The sequence below is a fragment of the Kogia breviceps genome, chromosome 2 (assembly GCF_026419965.1).
Source record: "Kogia breviceps isolate mKogBre1 chromosome 2, mKogBre1 haplotype 1, whole genome shotgun sequence".
Lineage (NCBI taxonomy): Eukaryota > Metazoa > Chordata > Mammalia > Artiodactyla > Physeteridae > Kogia > Kogia breviceps.
The window spans coordinates 151,656,066-151,678,993 of NC_081311.1; the positions used below are offsets into that span (position 1 = coordinate 151,656,066).

General features: G+C 36.7%; 1 protein-coding gene across 1 annotated transcript; it reads left to right on the plus strand.

The window, feature by feature from the left end:
- Positions 1 to 1,319: 1,319 nt before the first annotated feature.
- On the plus strand, positions 1,320 to 22,503 carry DUSP19 (dual specificity phosphatase 19). Its single transcript, XM_059054600.2, has 4 exons — positions 1,320 to 1,736; positions 6,889 to 6,935; positions 14,223 to 14,375; positions 19,534 to 22,503. The coding sequence occupies exons 1-4, from the start codon at positions 1,511 to 1,513 to the stop codon at positions 19,786 to 19,788; spliced, it is 681 nt and encodes a 226-aa protein (XP_058910583.1). The 5' UTR covers positions 1,320 to 1,510; the 3' UTR covers positions 19,789 to 22,503.
- Positions 22,504 to 22,928: the final 425 nt, after the last annotated feature.

The window sequence follows — 22,928 nt, forward strand, 5'->3', positions numbered from 1 at the left end:
GATCTGTGAAATATAGGATATGTTATTTGCACTCTCGCATTTGAGTTCCCTCAGCTGTAAAATGTAGATGATTTAATACTATATACATAATAAATTTGTGGTGAGAGAAAATGGGATAATGTGTGTAAAATATCATTAAGCACCTGACATATAACACTAAGAATCTAAAAACTAGCATGTAGTATGTGCTCAATAGCTGGTAAATTGTTTGATCATTTTATGATCAAAATTTATCATTTTGTGATAAATACATGGAATGATATATGAGAGAGTTGTTTTTCATGAACATATGATGGTTTAAATGATGCAAAAAAGTTCTTCAGTTCTTCATTTTAGAATGCCCAGTAGCTAATCTGGGCTGATTTATCACTCTTTTCAATATGGATAAATTTGGTTTATTTTAAGTCAGTTTCAACAACAACAAAAATTTTAATAAATTGTTGTGAATAAGTGTTCTCTAAGTGCAGCTTCATTTTATACATGTGTTTATACATTGTGCCTAAGCCCATATAAAATTGCATTTTATTTTAAGTGGGGTAAGAAAATTTTCTATTTAAAGGAATCTTGTGACTTCTTTGGTAAAACACATCATCCTTTTCTAATCAAAATCGTTCTATAATTGATCTATTTTGTAAACTTGGATGTTTGCATCCTCCATTTCTGAAACTGTATGAAAAGACTTGCGGCCAATGCCTCTCATAAACAGAGTGTATATTTATTGTATGAAGACTTCTTCTGCAGTTTTACTGATAATAAAAATATAAGCGAGAAGTCAGGGTAAAAAATGTACTAAGCTCTTATTAACCTGCAATATAGAAACAATTAGAAAATTACTTTTGCAGGTTTCATTTAAATTGTTACAAGTCTGCACAACAGTTTTTTGTTTTTAATCTAGTAAATGTTCCTCTTGGCAGTAACATCAGAAGGAAAGAGTGTGAAACACATAGGAAGCGAGGAATAATTTTCAACGTCTGCTGTAGCCCCCCGGGTTAGCCTGAAAGCAGGCGGGCAGGCACGGTTCTGCACAGCAGGAAGGTTTGCACTGTGACTCCGCAGCTGTACTTAAAGCAGGAGGGATACCCAGGTCACCACAAGCAACACCGATCGAACATATCCAGAAAACCACTGCTTTTAAGGAGCGAGGAAATATCAGCCTTCTCTCCCATTATGTCTTATATTTTATCACTGGGTGTGAATAATAAAGCTAGCTTTAAATAGCAACAGTAAGAAAACTCTTTGAGAGTAATTAATTTTCGACCAACCGGAAGGAGAAACAGCATCCAATCGGCGCCCGTTTCTCAGTGGCCAATCAGATTTCCCCTTACATTGCGGCTCTGGGAAAAACGGAGCTGGAGCCTCGTGACTCCCAGCGTGTGGCTGATACACTTACCTGCAGGACAGTGAACCAGTGAGGCTGCATTTGTTACTTGAACATTAAGGGACTAGCAGTTCGGTCCTTCACTGTGCTGGCTGGATTTGCTTGTGTTTGTTCTTAGCCACTGCTCATGTAATGCACTCCCTTAACCAGGAAATTAAGGCATTCTCCCGGAATAATCTCAGGAAGCAATGCACCAGGGTGACAACGCTAACTGGAAAGAAAATTATAGAAACATGGAAAGATGCCAGAATTCATGTTGTGGAAGAAGTAGAGCCGAGCAGTGGGGAAGGTTGTGGTTATGTGCAGGACCTTAGCTTGGACCTGCAAGTTGGTGTTATTAAGCCATGGTTGCTCCTGGGTGAGTATATTTGATTTGCCACTAAGTTACTGAGTTCATTTAACTATATTAGTTAACGTTTTCCTCCCTAATAATAATAGTCTGTACTATCAGCTAAACTGCTGGAAAATTGAAATGTTTCCTTTTTTGGATATGGAACTTACACTAGCTAGCTACACTAGCTAGTCAGGGATGTTTCTGCCCCACTATATACATAAGAGGCATAGATTCTAGTAACACATAGCACCTGGTATTTGAATTTTCTAAAAGCTTTCTTCCGGTTTTTCTAACTTCTCTGGAGGATAACACATTGATGTTGTATTTTCTTGGATAATAAAAGGATATAGCCTTAAAGATTATCAAAGTAAAAAGAATACTTTTATTAGGCAAAACTACAAGTGACAAGGGTTGAAGTTATAGAAGAGTTAATACTTCAAAAGGCAAATGCTTTTTTGCCTGCTTTGTGGTTGCAGACCATATGGAGTGCATGCCTCCTGCGGCCACATCTGTTCATGGTGTCTGTTCTTGGAGTGTTAAGGAGAAGGTGGACTGATATTTTATAGCTATGAATCTGATGGTTTATGATTTCTTGTATTATGGAAAATACAGATTCCCTATACAAAGCATAATCCACAAATAACAAATGAAGCACAGTTTTAAAAGTACAAACTTGTTAGCTTGGCAAGAATATGATACGGTATTCTTAAAAAATAGTCAACAGTGTTTTAAGTAGGTTTGAATTATTTTTCATTTGTGAATAGAGAAATTAAGACTTGGAAAAATCAGTGATTTGTTAGTATTTATACAGCCAAGCCCCTCTTGAGTAAAAAGAGCACTGAATTGGGTGTCAGAAATGGCCAGGTATTATGTGGAGTGCAAATAGCATCTCACTCCTTTAAAAAAAACTCTGTGAAGCAGGGATCATCAGCTCCATTTTACAGATGGGAACTGGACTTAAGATTGGTTAAGTAACTTGCACAAGCTCAAGTCTGATACACTCCTGCTCTCCATTGTTACATAGACTGACTCAGGGAGTCCAGGCTTTTAGCCATGCTCTACGTATAACTAGATGAGCTAGTGAAAGTCATTTATTCTCTTTGGTCCTCCAAAAAAACCATCTGTAAAGCTGAAGTAATAGTATGTGCTTATCTTATAGGGTTGTCCTGAAGTTGGAAAAGGTTTTTGAAACATATCAATTGCAGTGTACATATGAGTTGTCATTGTATTATGTATTATATGAATTGTTACATGACCTGTCTTTTCACCAAATAAATATATCCAATTATTTTCTGCAGCCCCGTGAAAAAATGAAGTGGGTCATTTAGCTAGTCTGGAAGGTGCACTCAGGATTTGCACAACATTTCTAGGAGAGGAAATATATCAAGGCACATGTTTTGGTTATTTGGCTTCCATTGTAGTAATAATGGTTTAAAATAATTAACGGTAGAATTTAAAAATATCATTCACCCTTTCAGAGTTTTCATGAACTTCGCTTATTTTTTTATCTAGACTTATGCAAAGTGAGCTGATCAAGGTAGTGTTCTCAGATTGGCATTGGAACCCTTCCAGGATCTTGAGCGAGTGCTGGGAGGGACTTCTGAGACTAGTCCTTATATGGTCGCCTCTTTGGACCAGGAAATGGGATAATTTCATCAGGTACAACCTCCTTTCTTCTGAGAGGTAGATAGACCTTCTTCTGCCCAGTTACAAGCGACTTATTCCGAGGGACCTATGGATGGTTACATCTAAAGTTCTTCCACGTGAATGATGCAGGGGTTGTTTCTAGGTTGCTTCAGAGAGCTTCCTTCATCTATTCAAAGCAACACAGCTCCCACCTAGCACTACATGAAATTAAATTTTGTTTTGGGTGGGAAATAAAGAAAATAGAAAGCTGTCAAAATATAATGTCTTTTTTTGGGCTTCCCTGGTGGCGTAGTGGTTGAGCGTCCGCCTGCTGATGCAGGGGACGCGGGTTCGTGCCCCGGTCCGGGAAGATCCCACATGCCGCGGAGTGGGTGGGCCCGTGAGCCATGGCCGCTGAGCCTGCGCGTCCGGAGCCTGTGCTCTGCAACGGGAGAGGCCACAACAGTGAGAGGCCCGCGTACCGCAAAAAAAAAAAAAAAAAAAAATGTCTTTTTTAAAAAATCTTTTTTAGTTAGCTCATAAATTCACCCAAGCTTCTGCATTTCAAAAATCTTACATAGGCCCTTGAACTACCTAACAAGTTGATAAAAGATCTTAGTCAGTGAATATTTTTGCCCTAGGTTTTGCAAATTATATTTTTACAACAAAAATCACTAGGACTTTTCTTATATCCAACTTGATTTGTAAAAGTGAAAAATTCCATTTCTCTTGGGTGGTTAAAAAGGTACAATTATTTCTTGTTATATCCATTCTGTTAAGAAGTCCCAACTGGTGACATTTTGAGATCTTTGCTTCAATTCTAGGTGAGAATTTGGGATACTTTATAAGGTTGTAGAGGATTTCTGATATCCTGGAAGCCCAGTATTTTTAGGAGGCAAATAATACATTAAATTTGTAAAGCTCTTTATTTTGTAAAATTCTTTCACAAATATTATTTTACCTTATCCTTATAGGAATTTATGCTCCTATTTCTATCCATTTATGAATGTTCACTCCTACAAATATTCTTAAAACATTTCTCTTTGGAATATTATTTATTTCCCTTTTCAGTAATGTAATAATATCTTTTTGGCTTATTTCAGTAATAATTTTTTTGTTTAATTTTTTGATGATGAAAATAGAGATTTGTAAATCAAGACATGCTGCACCAGAATTTATGCAGTGTTTAGTATTTTCATAAAAAAGATATATTAAAAATAGAAACAGGATTCTGGAGATCTTAAGTAGCCTATTTTTTATGATACATATATTATGATTGCAGCACATTGAACTTGTTAGAAGTCCCAACTCCAATAGCACGTAATATACTTTCTAAATCAGTTACTTCATCTGTAATATTTCCTTAATAATTCTTGGCCAAGGTCTTGAATATTAGTGGTTTGTGTCAATGTAAAATATAACTAAGTTATTATTATTAGACTTCTTTCTTTAGTTGTAGTCCTATTCATCAACTTCTTTTTGTGTTATTTAAAAAATTGCCATACTGTTAAAATTGATTTGCTACTCAGTTCTATTAAGTTTAACACAATTATAGATTCATGTTGCCACTGTTAAAATCATAAAATTATTAAAATTTATATTTGTTTTAAAATCTCGATTAAGATAGTTTATAAAAGGATAACATTCTACTTTTTCAAAACAAAGGTTTAAATAACACATTGTTATAATGATTTATAGTGTTTATTTCTTTTAATGATAAGTGTTTTTCCAACAAAATTTTAAGGCAAGACTGTAACACAAAGCAATCATTTGAAATTGGAGAAAAGCTGGTGTTTATATCTAGAATTTAGAGAGAATTAACGTGAACTGAATACTACCAAGTAGTAGATGAAACATACAAGCCAATTACCTAAAGTCCATTTGTGCTGACTAAAATTATTCCCCCACACTAACACTCGTGTAATTTTCCTATTGTTTGAAAAGGCAGTGATACAAGTTGATTTTTGGTCTCAAGAACACTAAATTTGTATCAATATATTCATATTCTGGAAGTCATTTTCAAAATATAGCAGCCAACTCTGGAATATAACCGACCTGTTCTGTTTGATGTGTGTGTGTATTTAATGGAAATAATGAAAGTATACACGTTTGATAAATATAATAATGACAGTTTTGGGTAAAAAAAGAAAGAATTTCATTCATGCATGTTTTTTTTTTTTTCTATTTTAAGAACTAGGCAGTGTAGAATTATTATTTAAAAGATAACATGCATATTAAACCATCAAATTTCAGTTAACTTACTTGAATCCATTTCTCCCACTGGAGATGAATAGGACTTCCTACAGAAAACTGAGAAATTATTTTTAAATTATGAAGTATTTCAAATGTGTAAAAAATTACAGACTACACTATAACATACAATTACATATCCACCATCCAGCTTTAACAAATGTTAATATTTTGATAGGCTAACTTTTAAGTAAAGTTGAATGTAGACTCAGTAAGGAGCCTGTGAGCCTCATATTACCAAGAGAATATTGGCCAACTAGCATACTTGCTGGCCTTCCACCTACCTAAAATCACATAATAGAAGCTGGCAGATTTCCCAGGTAGATAAGGTGAGACAAAGTTGTTTATAGAAATGGAACCTAATTCAGGAAAATGAAATACTTGAAATCTTAATATAATAAATGCCCTATTTTTTCAGTTGTGTCACTCACTTTATTTTAACTAGTTGTTCTCATGTATATCCTTGCTTATTACCTAGAGTCATTTTCCAAGTGTGAGAGATCTAGAAAGCCAACTTTGACAGGAAGAAACTGGAAAAGGCTACAGCCCTACTGGTACACAGAATGTGGGTGGAATTCTATAGACCAGCAGTGTTTGCTCTAAGCTACTGGGTGTTCCCAGACCAGCTGGCACTAAATCATTGTGTGGGTGTCTTTTTTAAAATATCCTTTTTTAAGTTACAAAAGAAATAGGTATTTATTGTAAAAAGTACACATGAGCATAAAGAAAAAAATCACCTATAATCCTACTGTTAACATTTTATTCTGTATACTTCCTGTCCATTTTTAAGCATATACATAGTTTATGTTTTTACAAAAATGGTTGATGTTTTGTAACCTGCTATCACAATACATTGAGAATATATTTCCATGCCATAAATATTCTTATACATTTCTCATTTCAAAGGGCTGTATATATTTTCACTACATAATTGTACTATCTTTAATATAACCCAACCCCCATCATTGGGTTTGGTTGGTTTTTTTGTTTGTTTTGTTTTTGTAGAGTTTATTTTGTATTACAGACAACACTGTGAAGAACATCCTGATAGCTAATCTTTGCAATATCCAGGACTTTTAGGAAGAATTCCTAGAAGTTGGATTTCAGAGTCTAAGAGTATATACAAGATGAATATTTTTTGATGAATATTCCTGCATTATCTTTCAGAAAGTTGGACTGAGGTCCTCCCAAGTTGCATTTCTTAAAATAAATGAATAGCTAACAGAGTTGTTGCAAAAATTAGATTAAAAGTCAGGATGATTATTTTTATGTTCAAGGTGATGTGATTTATTTCTTATAGGGTCACAAGATGCTGCTCATGATTTGGATACACTGAAAAAGCACAAGGTAAAAAGAAATGCTTCAGGTCTGGCACTTCTTCCTGCCTCTGCTTATGTAGTTCCTCTGTGTGGAATAGACCTTCCTCTCTTCTCTTCTCGTCCAAGATCTACCCATGCCTTGAGTCCCAGCTCACATACCACTTCTTCCCCAATGCTATCTCCTCCCACCTTCCCCCACACAACTGATGTGATTTATTACTTATTTCAATATTTACTGAAGAAAAATTTAGCCATCTACTATTTTGTTAAGCACGATTTCAGGGTCATGGAATTGCTGTGGTTTGAGGAATGCAAAAGGTTCTTGTTCACACGAAGTTTATGATTTGAGGGGCAGAGAGGGAAGAAAGACAAATAAGCAGCTACAGTACAGTGTATGGTATGTGTTGATGGGGATGTGCAGGTGCTATTGGAGAGCATAGGAGATGATGCCCTTAACCCATGTTTGTTTGGGTTGGGTTGGGGATAGTAAGGTCAGGGAAGTCTTCCTGGAGGAAATAATATTGAAGTTTTGCTCTGAAGGGGGTGAGGAGGGAGCAGACAGAAAAGTGTTCAGATAGAAGAAATGGCTCTGTGAAGGCCCAGAGACAAGAGAAAGGCTGATGTTTTCAGGAACAGAAAAGAAGTTTAGTAACCCTAGAATAGAGAGTGTGAGAAAGAAGGGTATCAAGAGACAAGGCCAGAGAAGTAAGCATGAGTCAGATCAGAAAAGTCCATGTAAGCCAGAGTAAACTGGAATTGATACAAAAGACAGTGGAAAGCCTTTGAAAGACTTTATGGAGGGAAGTAACAGGATCAAATTTGCATTTTAGAAAGATGGCTGGTTAGAGGCAGTGTGGAAAATAGGTTGGAGGGTTGCTCAAGCTAGAGATGGGAAGACTAGTTTTGAGGCTGTTGCAGCAATCTGAGAAAAGATGATGGTAGCTTAGATTAGGATTCAGTGGGGGTAGAGAGAAGTGGATGGATTTGAGGGTTTTTTAAGAGGGTAGAATTCTCAAAAGTTAATGATTGACTGCTAGCAGGACAGAGTAGAAGGGAGGGTGAAGTTGAGAAAGAAGGAGGAGTCAGAGGTGATATTCAGCTTTCTTGGGTTACTAAGTAGGGTTGGTGTCATCTCATGAAATAGGGAACAAAATAGGGAGGAGCAGGTTTTGCAGGAAAAATAATGAGCTCAATTTTGAATAATGTAAATTTCAGATGCCATGGATAATCTCAGTAAAGGTTTTCAATAGACAGTGTGGGTATATGGGGTCTGAAGTTCAGGAGAGAGGTAAAAATAGAGATTCAGGAATCTTCAGCTTATAAGTAGTGATTTAAATTGTTGGAGTAGATGAAATCACCTGGGGCAAGGTGAGCAGAGAAGAAGGCCTACACCAGAACCCTGAGTAATACCAACCTATAGGGAATAGTCAAAGGAAGAAGAATCTGCAGTGGGAAAGGAGGTACTGTAAGAGTTTGTAGGAAAGTAAAAATATTGTGGTGTCATGGAAGCCAAAGCAGAGAGTTCTGTGGAGGATAGAGTCAGAGGTGTCAGATGCTGCCGAAAGTTTAGGTATTGTTGGGACTGAATTACAACAGTTGGACTTTAAAACAAAGAAGTTGTTAGTGACTTTAGTGGGAACAGTTTCATTTGAATTGGCGGCCCAAGCCAGATTTCAAAAGATTGAGAGGTGGAGGAAATGATCACACCAAAAAAGGGGAGAAGAGAGCAGGAAGACCCATAGGTGATGAGATCAAAAGAGGGAGATGGGGGCTTCCCTGGTGGTGCAGTGGTTGAGAGTCTGCCTGCCGACGCAGGGGACACGGGTTTGTGCCCCAGTCCGGGAAGATCCCACGTGCTGCGGAGCGGCTGGGCCTGTGAGCCATGGCCACTGGGCCTGCGCGTCCGGAGCCTATACTCCGCAGCCAGAGAGGCCACAACAGTGAGACGCCCGTGTACTGCAAAAAAAAAAAAAAAAAAAGAAGAGGGAGATGGGAGAGTTTTGAGCATGTATAAAGCTCATGGTAGAGAAAGGAACTGAAAATACAGGAAAGCAAGAATTATGGCTAGAGGGCTAAGAAAGTATGAGGCCGTGTGACCCCAAACACAGGTGCCAGAATGAACCTCATAAAGGATGTGGGAGCACATCATGCTCTGTATTAAGGAGGTAGAAGGAAAGGGTGAATGCAGGTGTAGGCAAAGTTGTTAAATTTGATGGAAAGGGTTCCTATGTGATGACTTGTCTTTTTACTGTAAAATGGTAAGTGAGGTGATCTACTGGGAGTCGGGAAGAGATGGTAGGGTTGAAAGTTATTAGGAGAGTAGGGAAAGTTTGAAAGAGCTGATATGGGGAATGAGGGAGAGAGCCTACTAGGGAAATATAGTTGCTAAGCATCACTAAGGTTCAGGAGAGGTTGGCTCTCATGAACTAATGGTGGCATGAACTGCAGTATTGTGTGAATTTTTTCCAGCAGTGCTTAGCAGTCTGGGTATAGAGGGGACTTTTACTAGTCAGGTGCAGGGGAGGTAGACCATGGACTATAAGCTGAATAACAAAGGAAGTGAAGGCAAGAGGGGGCTGATAGATAAAATAGAAAGATCAAGGAGTTGATGGTTTTTGTGAGGTGTAGAGGGAATAACTGAGTGGAAGATGGAAAGATAAGAGTGGGATACCTGAATTAATGGTATCAGAGCTGGATCAGTCCTGGGCATTGGTCTTGCAGAAGTGGTGAAGGGCAGTGGTGAGGAAGGTCATTGGTGATGAGGTCGTCAGGGACCTGTTAAACCCAAGTGGAAATTGATGTCACCCAGGATAATGGTAGGACATGGGGTAGGACTCAGAAAACTGAGGGTCAGGTGCCCAAGGAATGCAGGGTATAAGATGGAATAATCAGCTTGTATGAATCTCAGAGGGCAAGGATTTTTACTGGAGGGTGGAAAAGAAGTGATTTGAAAGAGACAGGGAGTAGCCAAAAGAATGCAACCCTGCCTCTCACCCACGATGTAAGTGGGGTGCTAGGCCCCTTTCTAGTTGCAGGAGACATAGAAATGAACAAGCAGTAAGGTCCTTGATTTTAAAATATATTTTCAGATGAGAATAAATTCTCTGAAAGAATTGAAACAAGGCAGTGAGAGGCGTGGCAGGGGATAGGCCTCTCTGAGGGTATTATATTTCAACTGAGACTTTAGGACAGAGTCAGCTGTGCTTAAATCAGGGAAAGAGCACTTAAGGCTGAGAGAACAGCAAACGTGGAGGCTCTTGGAAGGAACAAGTTCAGTATGTGTTCCTCCCTTCTGGTCTCATAACACTTTGTTCTTCTCCTCTCTTAGCACCTCTACTTTTTATTATTACTGTCCGTGAACATGTTTTCCCCTCTATTATTCAGCAAACTTCTAGAGGATTAGAGACCCTGTCCTACTCATCTTTCATTCCACAGCTCTGAGAAAAAGTTTGATTAAATTGAGGCTGAAAATTTTATGTGATAAACACTTGCAATTAATTTCTTTAAGGAATAAATACTAACCAATTCATTAACTAATTTGATATGTTTACTTGTCAATGTACTTATTTGTGTTTAAACTGGACTCCCCTTGTTTTATTATAATAATAACTGCCTGACAATAAGAGACAATGGCCTGAAATTACATAAGGATATGAGAATGACTGTATATCCTGATAGGAACCCTCTTAGATCAATATTTCAACATAAGTAGAACATGTTTTAGAGTCTTGCTTACATGAATAAATTATTTCTCAGGGTAAAAATGAAAATTAGAAAAACTGATAAATTTTTTCATTGTCAAGTGTTTTATTATCTAGCCCCTGTTATGATACACTAGTTCAAATTCACTTTCATCCTGGTGATGTGAACCCAGCTGCTGTTTAAAAGATCATTCTGTCTCTGTATGAAAGATCCTGTTAGATGCCTGGAAGAAGCAAAAGTAAGCTGAGCAGCGAATAGAGGGTTTCTACAAAAACTTAAGGATGCTGTAAAACAAAATTATTGATTTAAATGCATGACACATTTCAAAGGGATTTCTTGGGGTTTAAGTAGAGTGCAATAACTAATAGAAATTCTCTTGTGGCAGACCATTTCAGAAATTTCTATAGGAATTTCATTTTAGAATGAATATTTAGATACTGTAATAATTATTTTATTAGTAAGGTACTCATTGAATGCCTGGTGTATGCCCAATAAAGCATGAAGGAGGATAGAAAACTAAGTGTAACATAAAATGTTCCAAGTTGTTTACTGAAGCACTGTTTATAATAGCAAATTTATTGAAAACAACCCATATTTCCATCAGTAGGGAATTGGTTAAATGACCAATAGTCCACCCACATGATGGAATACTATATAGCTTTTTAAAATAACACAAAAAAAGGGTCTCTAGATACCGATATGAAAAGATCTCCAGGACATTTTTAAAAATTAATTAATTAATTAATTAACTTATGGCTGTGTTGGGACTTCATTATTGCGTGCGGGCTTTCTCTAGTTGTGGCGAGTGGGGGCTGCTCTTCTCTGCGGTGCGCGGGCTTCTCATTGCGTGGCTTCTCTTGTTGCAGAGCACGGGCTCTAGGCACGCAGGCTTCAGTAGTTGTGACGCATGGGCTCAGTAGTTGCGGTTCGCAGGCTTTAGAGCGCAGGCTCAGTAGTTGTGGCGCACGGCCTTATTGCTCCGAGGCATGTGGGATCTTCCCGGACCAAGGCTTGAACCCATGTGCCCTGCATTGGCAGGTCCAGGACATTTTTAAATAGGGGGAAAATACCCAAGGTGTTGCCTTTGTGTAAGAAAGGGAGTACATAAAATATTTGCATATAGATACTCTGAAAGAATATACAAGAAACCAACAAAGATGGTTACCATATGGGTGGGAGTTGACAGAGTGGAAAGAGACAGGGTGAGAGCAAGACTTCTTAATGTTTCTTTTTTTTAAATAATGTTGTGATTTTTGAACTAGTTCAAAAGATAATTTTTTTTTTTTTTTTTTTTTTTTTTGGTATGCGGGCCTCTCACTGTTGTGGCCTCTCCCGTTGTGGAGCACAGGCTCTGGACGCGCAGGCTCGGCGGCCATGACTCATGGGCCTAGCCGCTCCGCCGCATGTGAGATCTTCCTGGACTGGGCACGAACCCGTGTCCCCTGCATCGGCAGGCGGATTCCCAACCACTGAGCCACCAGGGAAGCCCAAAAGATAATTTTTTGATAATGCCTAACTGTGAGGATTAAGTGAGTTACCCTGTATGCCTAGCACATACTACGTACACAATAAAGGGGCTATTCTTATTATCCCTATTATAAAGGGCATCACAAGGTCAACCATTGTTAGGACCTCTGTAACTGCATTTTGAAAATATGCTTGGTTACTAGAAGGGTTTTAGGCTAGGTCCCATCACTACCACCACCATGACCTGAGACTCAGTACAGTTCTTTTCAAGCATGATCATTCAATCAATATATATGTAAGTTGCATTTCCAAGCAGCTAAACTACCTAGACATTGGGTAGTTTAATGATCCACAATATTTGTAAAGCACTTTTACCTTTCAACAAGTTTTCCCCAGATTCTCATTGGGTCATCTCTGTAATCCTGTGATGTATAGGGAAGCTATATAGATACAGATATATTCTGTAAGTGGTCAGACCTCATTTTTGGTGTTTTGGTAATGCAGAATATAGTTCTAAAGGTAAGGCAAACACAGCAATATTATAAAACATTGGCACATCTATTAATTCAGGGCAGAATCCTGTAGCCCTGGCCAGAAGTCCACTTGGAGTGAGAGAGTAGCTTGGCACAGTCAGGTGGGACTTCACTGGGGAAAGCAGAAGGACATTTCAGACTGTATTTTCTAAAACTGTTCTTCCCTTTGTTCTAGCTTCTTCCATCTCCTCTCTATTTAAGAGTCTCTCTTGAGTAGATTTGAGGTTTTTTTCTGTTGTCTTCTTTCCACAAGGCAGTTAAGTTAGTAAATAGCCTATAGCCTTCTCTTCATGAGGCCTAGTTCCCTGAGTGTCTTAATCAATACTCTTTCGATTGTGGACCACAGAAACCTGAGCAAGGAAAGAGAATATGTATGATGATTTAGGGAGCTCTCTGGAACCCGAGGGAAGAGAGTGGCCATGCCAGAGAATAGAAGGCCATCCAGGACAGCCTCTCTCTCCCGCTGGCACATGGCCTCTATCCGCACATGTGTGTTGTTCTTCTCACTTGGGAGCAGAGATCTTACAGCTTCCCTGAGCACTTATTAGAAAATGGCTGTTCTTAAATCTCCCGAGTTTGTGGATCATTCTAGCTGTCTCACACACCTATTTTTTAAATTCCTTGAGATAATCTGCTCAGTCTAGCTTAAGTCAGGCGTCCACCCGAAACCATTTAGCTGTGCTGAGGGAAGGAGTGGGACATGGCCAGAGTCATAGATGGGAGGGTGGTGGGGGGCAAGAGAGGCAGGCTGGACAAGTACTCTAAAATATGATGAGATACAAGAAAATACCAAGGTCAGGCAAACCCTAAGATCCAAACTAAGAGAGAGAATTAAGTTCAGTGAGAAGCATGTCCTGATAAGAAACAGGGACTCATATCTCTGGTCTATTTAGCCTTTGGATTCTCTTAATAGACTTTCCACATGGCTCCTTCCATTTGCTTGGTGGACTCCAGGAAAGGAGCCTGAATGTATAGATGGATGAGGAGGTTGCTTATGTGTGCCATTTAAAAGAAAATCTTTCATGACCATTCTACCTTTCAACCAGACTAATACATCAGAATTTCTGGGTTTGAGACCCTGTGGCATTGATATTTTTAAAAAGCTTACTGGTGGTTCCAATGTGCAGCCACACTTGAGAACCACTGTACTCACAAAGAATACAAGAGGAAAATAGGGAAATAATCATTGGAAGTTGTGTGCTACTGATGCACTTCCCTTATGTAAGTTTTTATATGGACATTAATTGATTTATTCAATAAATATTTTAAGTGCTTTCTGTGCTAAGGTCACTGCTCACTCACAATGCTTACTTACAATAGTGAGTAAGCTAAACCTGGTCCCTGCCCTCATGGAGTTTCTAGTACAGTGAGGGAGATAAACAGTCTCTCAGTGGTAAGGGCTATAGTGAGGCAAGTAGAGGGTGCTTTGGGGGTATATAGAAATAGCGCTTCTGGTAAGGGATGAGGCAGTCAGAAAAGACTTCCTGAAGGAAGTGTTATTGAGTCAGGCTTAAATTGTTTATTCTTGTTACAGCTCTCAACATCTCAGTCTCTGTTTAATTAACCTAATTCATGAGAATTTTAAAAAATCATCCTTTATTTTTCTCTTTAAGGTGACTCATATTCTCAATGTTGCATATGGAGTTGAAAATGCTTTCCTCAGTGACTTTGTATATAAGAGTATTTCTATATTGGATCTACCTGAGACCAATATCCTGTCTTATTTTCCAGAATGTTTTGAATTTATTGAACAAGCAAAAATGAAGGTAAGTTTTGTTTTGATCCACAGTTCTTCAAAAGCAGATATTTAAAAATATGGGTCCATTATCCAATATTTATTCTTTCTGTAATGAATATGTAGAGAACAATTATGCAATTTCCCCTTCAACAATATTTCATTAATTCCTACAACTATTTAGTTTTCCAGTTGCTCTTTTTTCAGCAAAATATTTACTTTTAACTTTAATTTCTCATCTTCCTATGCCTTCCTGAGAAATACTCGGATTTAAAATTTTCTGCTTACTGAATTTTCCTGTGTACATAGGTATTGCGTTGGCCCAAAAGTTCTTTCCGGTTTTGGGTCAGGTGTTATGGAAAAACCCAAACGAACTTTTTGGCCACCCCAATACTCAGGTTTCCTTTGATAGTTTCTATCCACCTGCCCTCTGACCACTTTGCAAGGTAATCAGGGGGACTGTGGGATAGAGGCTGCTCTAGTCCTGTTAGTGTATTTATGAAGATTAATATTCCTGAGATTGTATAAAAATGCTGATCAGAAGCTGTCCATTGGTTCTCTGAGTTTAGAAGACCAACAGAAAATGCAATACTTCAATCTTGGTACTGATCCAAGGCAGGGTGATCTAGTCTGGCTGTTACCAATAATTATACCTTGAAATGACATCATTTTTAGTCAGTATATAATTCTTACAAAATTTATGTTAGATAAATAGATGGGAATGTAGAAGTACTTACAGAGAAAAGTTAACTGTCCTGGAGCACCCGACAATTAATGACAGTTAATAGAATCCAGCTTAATTAAATTCTGATGATCTCCCTCTACCTTACCTCTTTCCCTCTCTCTCTTCCTTCCTTTCATTTAGTAATGTTTATGGAGTGCCTTTGGTGCCCAGCACTCTTCTCGATACCTTCCTCTAGATTACTGGAAAAATGTAACACTATTCTACCTTATTTAATAGCAGATATTTGGATGAAAGAAAAGGAGGAGGTTTTCTAATTCAGAGCCTAGTATTGGCCAGTCTGTTCTCTTGTGAAAAATTTTACAGACTCTAGATTGTCACATTCCAGTGTGCCAGCTAACAGTGTTAGAAATAAAAGTGACAATGTTTCTGTATTAGCTGCTTTCCTAAGGAGATGTAGAATATACGTTAGATGGTAAAGGAAAAATGTAGACATCATCCATATTCATATTAGAAGATATGCACATGTTGCAAATAAAAGATGAAATGGGTAATAGTTAATAAAAATGGTCCTTAGTTTGGGTTTCCCAAAAAACAGAACCTGAGCCAAGGATTAAGAGCTGATGCTTCATTTGAGAGGTGCAATCCCTAGGCAGTGAGAGTGAGAAGAAAAGGAAGTGATTCAGGTAAGGATGAGAAGCAATGTAAGATGATGTGTTTACCTTGCTGAGCACAACTTCACAATGAGCTGACAGTGAAATAGCTGGGTACTTGGTAGGGTGGTACCCAAGACATCCCCAGGCAGGGAGTCCAAAGAAACTGCACCTCAGTACAGATTTTGGGAGGGAGGGAAGAGAGAGAATTGATCTGCCTGGCCATCTGTCAGCTCCTATTTCCCATTGGCCAAAGTTTACCCATGGAGAGGTAACTAACCTCACAATTCCAGGTTGTAGCACCCCACCCCTTCAGCGGCCACCTTGAAGCCAAACCCAATACCCTGTGGTGTGACTTGCCATCCAAGTTCAGAAGAAGCAAGCGAATCCAGAACTCAGGGTGTACCTGTCTATGCAGAGACTGCCATCGGGTAAGAGCCAGGTGTTCTTAGGCAAGCAAAACTTAATAGGCTTAAAGACACAGTAGGCAGTCAGCCACAGAGGTTGTAGCTGAGGTGGAGCAAGCTGAGGGTGAGATGATGGCATCTTAGGAATCCGAAGAGATGCATAAAATGTTTCTGCTACTAGATGTATTTGAATCCTGTAATATGTTCTAATTTCTCAAGCCTTATGTTTTTTACTGAAATCTTAGCCTCAGCCAATATTTCCTTACCCTGAAAACTCTTTATTGTTTAGATGAATACATATTTAGTTTTAGCAATAGAATTCTTGAATTTTCTTCATTTTTTTCTAGAAGAGATCTCTTCATGATTTTGCCTGTTGTGTATGCAAGTATTATTAAATGTGATTACTCACTGAATTGCATATTTCAAAACTACCTTTCTAGGTCCTAGTTTGTTGTTTTCATCTTTTTACATACAGCTGCTAGATGGAATGTCTTCCATTTTCCCATGTCTTTTCTCATTTCTCTCTGTACTTATAAAACCCCGTTTGTTTGGTTTCTCTGTCCTTCCTCTATCTCTGCCTGATGCATTATTTGTCAGGTTTATGCCCAAAGGGACAGAAATACATGTGAGAGGGAAGTAGTAAGGTAACCTCCATAGCCTCAAGAGTTCTTTTAGGAATATTTACTTGATCCACTTTTTTTATGTGCAAAAGGTTTTGTTTGTTAGTATGAAAATGTGTATTTGATATTCCATGTTTACTTTATTATTTATAAGATGTGATTGTAAAAACATGTAATTTATAACATTGTAGAAAAATTGGAAAATATAGATAGATAAAAATTAAGGTCATCCACTTCCACCATATAGATATAACCACTGTTAGTATTTTAATATATTTTTCTATATATCAAAAGACCTGAACTTGACTCAGTTCATCTGTCAAAAAATATGAATTACTTACTCTGAGAAGATACAGGGATGTATATTGCTGCCCTTAAGGAGCTGGCAATCTAATTGAAAGGCTATTCATAACAACACAAGAACAAAGCAAGCTGTGTAAAATGGAAATACTATAACATAAATCCTATCTGCCCATAGCAAAATGGTGATTTGATTTTTTTAAGAGAATGTTTCCTCAGAAATGCAGAACAAAATTAATTTGTTTGCTTAGCAAACATTTATGGAATACCTACTATGTGCTAAGTATTAGGCATACAAAGATGGCTTGTACATTCCTCCTGCCGTCCTCTCACACAGAGAGAGACAGCATTCTTAGAACAGAAGCCAAAGGTAGCTGGACCAAGAGAGGAGCAAAGGCCTTTCACGCAGAGGACAGCAGCAAGTGCAAAAGAAAAAATTGCTTTATAAATTATTTAATTGTCACTACTTTGAGTTCTGGAAAGGAGATATGAAGCTAGTAGTTTGTTTGGAAATACTTTCAAGGGCAATATGATACCCAAGGAATAATAAAAGGTAAATAGGTAAATTCAAAGGCTGTAGAAACTAACAGAAAAGTAGCTGTTATATAAAGAATGTAAGAGGAAAGAAAATACATTATTAAGCATAGCTAAAACTGATTACACAGTGTATAAGTTTGAAAATAAAGCTAGTTTCATTTTCAAAAGCATATGTATGGATCACAAAATAGAGATAACTAGTATACAGTCAGGAAACATTAAAAATGACATGAGGGCACCTCTTGTTAAGCTTATGATTCCAAGTTTCTTTGGAATATCTGATTTGTTTTGAGTTAAAAGAAGTTCATTAATAGTTTTCATTGGTTACTGTAATATGATTTTAAAATGTCTCAAGTCTCATTAAAAAGCCATTGTACAAAGTGAGAAAAATTCTGTATATGTAGAGTGAATGTTTGCATTTTGCTTTTCTTGTACAGAAAGTTAATATCTGGAAATGACTCTGAAATATATAAATATAAATAGACAATCTTATTTACAAAGCAGAAATAGAGACAGACATAGAGAACAAACATATGGATACCAAGGGGGGAGCAGGGGTGGGATGAATTGGGAGATTGGTATTGACATATATACACTATTGATACTATGTGTAAAATAGATAACTAATGAGAACCTACTGTGTAGCACAGGGAACTCTACTCAGTGCTCTGTGGTGACCGAAATGGGAAGGAAATCCAAAAAAGAGGGGATATATGTATACATATAGCTGATTCACTTTGCCGTGCAGTAGAAACTAACACAACATTGTAAAGCAACTATATTCCAATAAAATTATTTAAAAAAAGGAAAAAAGAAAAATACAATATATGAAAACAATTGAAATTGTCTTTTTGATATGAGGATTTAAAATATTAACTAATTTTCTTGTGAATCATCTGTGTTTCTTGAAATGAGTTACACTTGCAAATTTGTTACAATAGACCTAGAAAAGGAATTTTGCAATAGATTTATGCATCTAAGAAAACTGCCTTGTAAAAGTAAAATAATCCAATAAGCCATAAACATAGCATTGTTAATGTGTGCTTTGGACAGAGAATTTTCAGTTGTAAGGTTTTTTCCCCCCTTTCCCTGTTCCCATCTTTCTTGTGTTGTAAGAAAAGCAGAATCAAGAAATGAAGTAATTAAAATGTCCGGTTCTGTTGGGTGTGCTCACTGTTCTCTACATTTCATTTAGATCATTAACTTTTTAAAGGCCTGAGATAAGCTAACCTGTATCAATGCTGATCCATCAGATCTATCACATTCATTATTAATGCAATATTACCCCCATCAGCATTGGCCTTGCACTGTGTCCCTTTTCACTTGTGAAGTATCATTTGCAAGTTACCTGAAACGTTTTTCATTTATTGACCTCATGCTGGTGTCTAATTACCTTTTCCACTTCACATTGTCCTGAGCTATTTGTGTCATCATTTTACTACCTCATAAGTTTAACTATTTTTTAAGTCACTTCCCTCCAGAATAAAATATATCCAAGGGAAGAAAATTTTTTCTTTACTGATCATTTTACACATAGATTTCTAAGCCAGTGATACTAGTTTCTTCATGGGAGCACTATGTGTACCTGGAATGTCTTGAGCTTTCTGTTTAGTTTATAATTATGGTTTTATTTATATTTCCACATGAATTTCCTGTGATTTTTCTCTTATTTATAGAGTTGTGGCTACTAAGTTACTAGGCTTTTATGTGTACTTTACTAGATTACTTCAGTTTAATAAAAGCTAGTTTCAGAATTCCAAATACATCATCAAAGCATTTCAACGCTGGGAGGTGGGAAGAGAAGGTGTTGGTTAATTGATGGATTTTTCCCATTCATTCCCTACAATGAATTGTATTTTGATGATTGAATAGATTGAGTCAAATAAATCGATAAAGTGAATATTTTTATTTTATAATTTTAAGTAGTATAAGATTATATTATAGTCTCTCTTAAATGAATAATGAATATTTTTGTTTGGTTTTATTATAGGATGGAGTGGTTCTTGTTCACTGTAATGCAGGAGTTTCCAGGGCTGCTGCAATTATAATAGGCTTCCTAATGAATTCTGAAGAAATCTCATTTACCAGTGCTTTTTCTTTGGTGAAAAATGCAAGACCTTCCATATGTCCAAATGCTGGTTTTGTGGAGCAGCTTCGTACATATCAAGAGGGCAAAGAAAGCAATAAGTGTGACAAAATACAGGAATTAGAAGAAACAACAGTTCCTGAGTTACATTCTAGCTGATGATGGACAACTGTAATTTCTGAGTTGGTCTCTAGAGCCACCTTTCCCCTTTTTGAGAGTAAACTATTAGAAACTTCCTTTTCTCATGCTTTTTTCAAGTGGAAATAGAGGTCAACTGATTGTCCTAAGTTAGGGTATAAATAAATTTTTTAAATTATATCATGTTTTCTTTAGTATTATAATGTGTGATTAAATGCTTCTTTGATTTGCTAAGGGAAAATAACAGTGTATTACCAATAATTGATTTCTGTAGAAAGAAAAGGTTTAAATTTAAAATCTATATTAAAGCATGAAAGATTAAATTAGTTGATTAAAACTTTTGGTAGTTTTCTATTCCAGCAACTGTTTCCATGAAGGAAAATCTTTAAGTGTACTTGACTTACTATTTCAGAGAGAGGTAAATTTCTTTGTGAAGAATTTAAAATTAAAAAACAATACCTTAGGGGTCTTCCCTGGTAGCGCAGTGGTTGAGAGTCCACCTGCCGATGTAGGGGACACAGGTTCGTGCCCCGGTCGGGGAAGATCCCACATGCTGCGGAGCGGCTGGGCCCATGAGCCATGGCTGCTGAGCCTGCGCGTCCGGAGCCTGTGCTCCGCAACGAGAGAGGCCACAACAGTGAGAGGCCCGCGTACCGCAAAAAAACAAACAATACCTTAAACCTCCCAAAAGAGGTAACCAAAATCTGAAGGTTTACACAATATTTATGTAGTAGTTAATGATATTCACAAAATTTTTATGTCCTTTTATGAAAATGTACCCACTTTTCATTTTGATTCTTTTAATTTAACTGTATTCCCTGTGTTTATTTTTAAAGTTTTTTGTATAGCTATTCTCTCTTACTTTATTGTGAGCTTATGGTTCTTTTATTAAGTGATCTAGTCTCTTACATTGTATGCTTTTTATTCTGGGTCCCTAACATTCTGTTTTTGGGTCTGACGTCATAATTTTCTGATCTCCTTGGATCTGTGGGAAAGTGTTTTATACTAAAAACTCATTTTTAAAATGTGGTTTGATTAATGATCTGTTTTCTAGTTCAGTATTCTACTAGGGAACATATTTTTAAGGAAAGAACAGTTATGGTTTTGTAAGAAATTTTACATACATTTTTAAAAAGCTCAAAATCATTTACAATTTTATTTCTGGCCAGAGGCTTTGATTAGTTTTTTTTATTAAGTCTCCATATTAGCAAGGCTGAACTCTGTATGTTATAAATTTGCTTAAAGATATTCTTTAATTATTCAAAATAAAATGTACTTAAAATTTATAATAATTAAGATAGAATTTATTTAATAGCTTTCAAGTAGACTTTCAAGACTTAGAAAATATCATTGCCCTCTAGATTTTATTAAGAAAGTCCTGAGCTCTTCTTAATTACACATTAGAGAGCAAGCATTTTCCTATACATAATTTGGGAAGTGCACACTGAGCACATCTATGCATTTGAGAAAGCAGGCTTTCTTATGCTGCCAGGAGCAAAAAGTAGAGGTGATAAATGCAAATTATATTTCAAGATTGCTTATAGCCTGACAAGATGCCATCATATGCAAAGCTATGAACTTTGCTTCTATTAAGAAGCAGCATAAATGTAATCAACCTTCTGTGAGCTGTTTGAAGCCTAACAAGGCAGACAGAATCCTCTTAAATATGAGACTGGTGTATAATACTGTCTTTATGGTCAATATTGCTGAGGGTTTGCTGGGTGAACCTTTTCCATTCACATGGAAGCATTTATTTAAATACATTTTCCTTTGTTATTGCTATTTAGTTTTCAGCCATTTAATGTTGTGAATATGAAGCCTTAAATTGAACTTATTCCTTATGGATAGTTTATTATTTTTGTCTGTAGTTTGCGTAGTTTTTTCCTGTAGTGATCTGGTTACGGTACAAACGTATCTTCTGTATCATCTACAGAAGTGCTTTGAGCATCAATTTTGTTTTCTCTTAAATGATAATAGTTTGCTGTATGTAAAACAAATCAGTAAAGGTAATTGTCTTTTAAGTTAGGGGTACTATGTAAGGCAATGATGGGTCATACATGGAGCATGTTTATTGGGCTTCTCATGGATATGTCACTGTGTCATACCTAGTTATTTATTAAAAGGAACTTTATGATTCTCTGTCACATTATAAACAGATCTCAAATATACATCTGTTTCAAGGGAGTGGAAAAAGTATTTCAAGGATTTTTGGCCTCTATTTTAAAATAGATTTTCCTATTTTAGAAAGTCCCCCTCAAAGGTAATTTCTCCAAAGATTCTGGAACATAACAATTATAAATCAGAGTATTGTCTTAAAACCTTACCCAGTGAATTAACTCAATGAATTAACACCTTTATAAGCAAAACCACAATACATTAAAAAAACAAACAAACAAATGTAGCACAGTGAATTAATTGATTTTGCTGGGTGACCTTAACTAGTTGCTTTTGCTGCCCAAAGCATCCTGAACATATTTAGTCACCCTGTAGTTAAGAATTTAAACCAGAAGATTTTAAAGTTTTATATTCTTGTGATACATACAATGGCATTTTATGATTAACACATTTATGGTTTGTTTCCTTTGATATACTTTTAAAAAAGCTTATAGTTAAGCTTTTCTACATCAAGTGAAACTTTGACTTACAGTTTTGTATCCATACTTATAACGTGCCCCTTATTGTTTCTAGGTATTGATATACTTTAATAAAATTAATAAATTTACTATTTCTCCCATTAATATCTTTAACTCTGAGTTTGTTTTAAAAGACTTAACAATTATTTGCTGTCAAATCCTGGATTAAGCATATCTGTTGGCAAAACACAAAATTATACATTTTGGAATATAAATTAGTTTAAGGTCTGTGGAGATTTGATCCTCCAGCCACCTCAAGAAGTGAAAAGCTAAAGTCAGATCTTGTAATTGGCATTACTGTGGATAAATTGGCAGTGAAAATTCAATAGAATATTCTAGTAGTTTAAGTCAAGAGCTACTGAATTACTCTCAGATTAAATTGAGATTTACTATCTTAGTAAAGCCTTCCCTGACCACCTTATTTCAAATTGCTCCCATCCCTAACACTTATATCTACCTTTCCTGTTTTATTTACTGCATATCATCCTAATTATCACCAAAATTATATATTTTATTTATTTTGTTGCT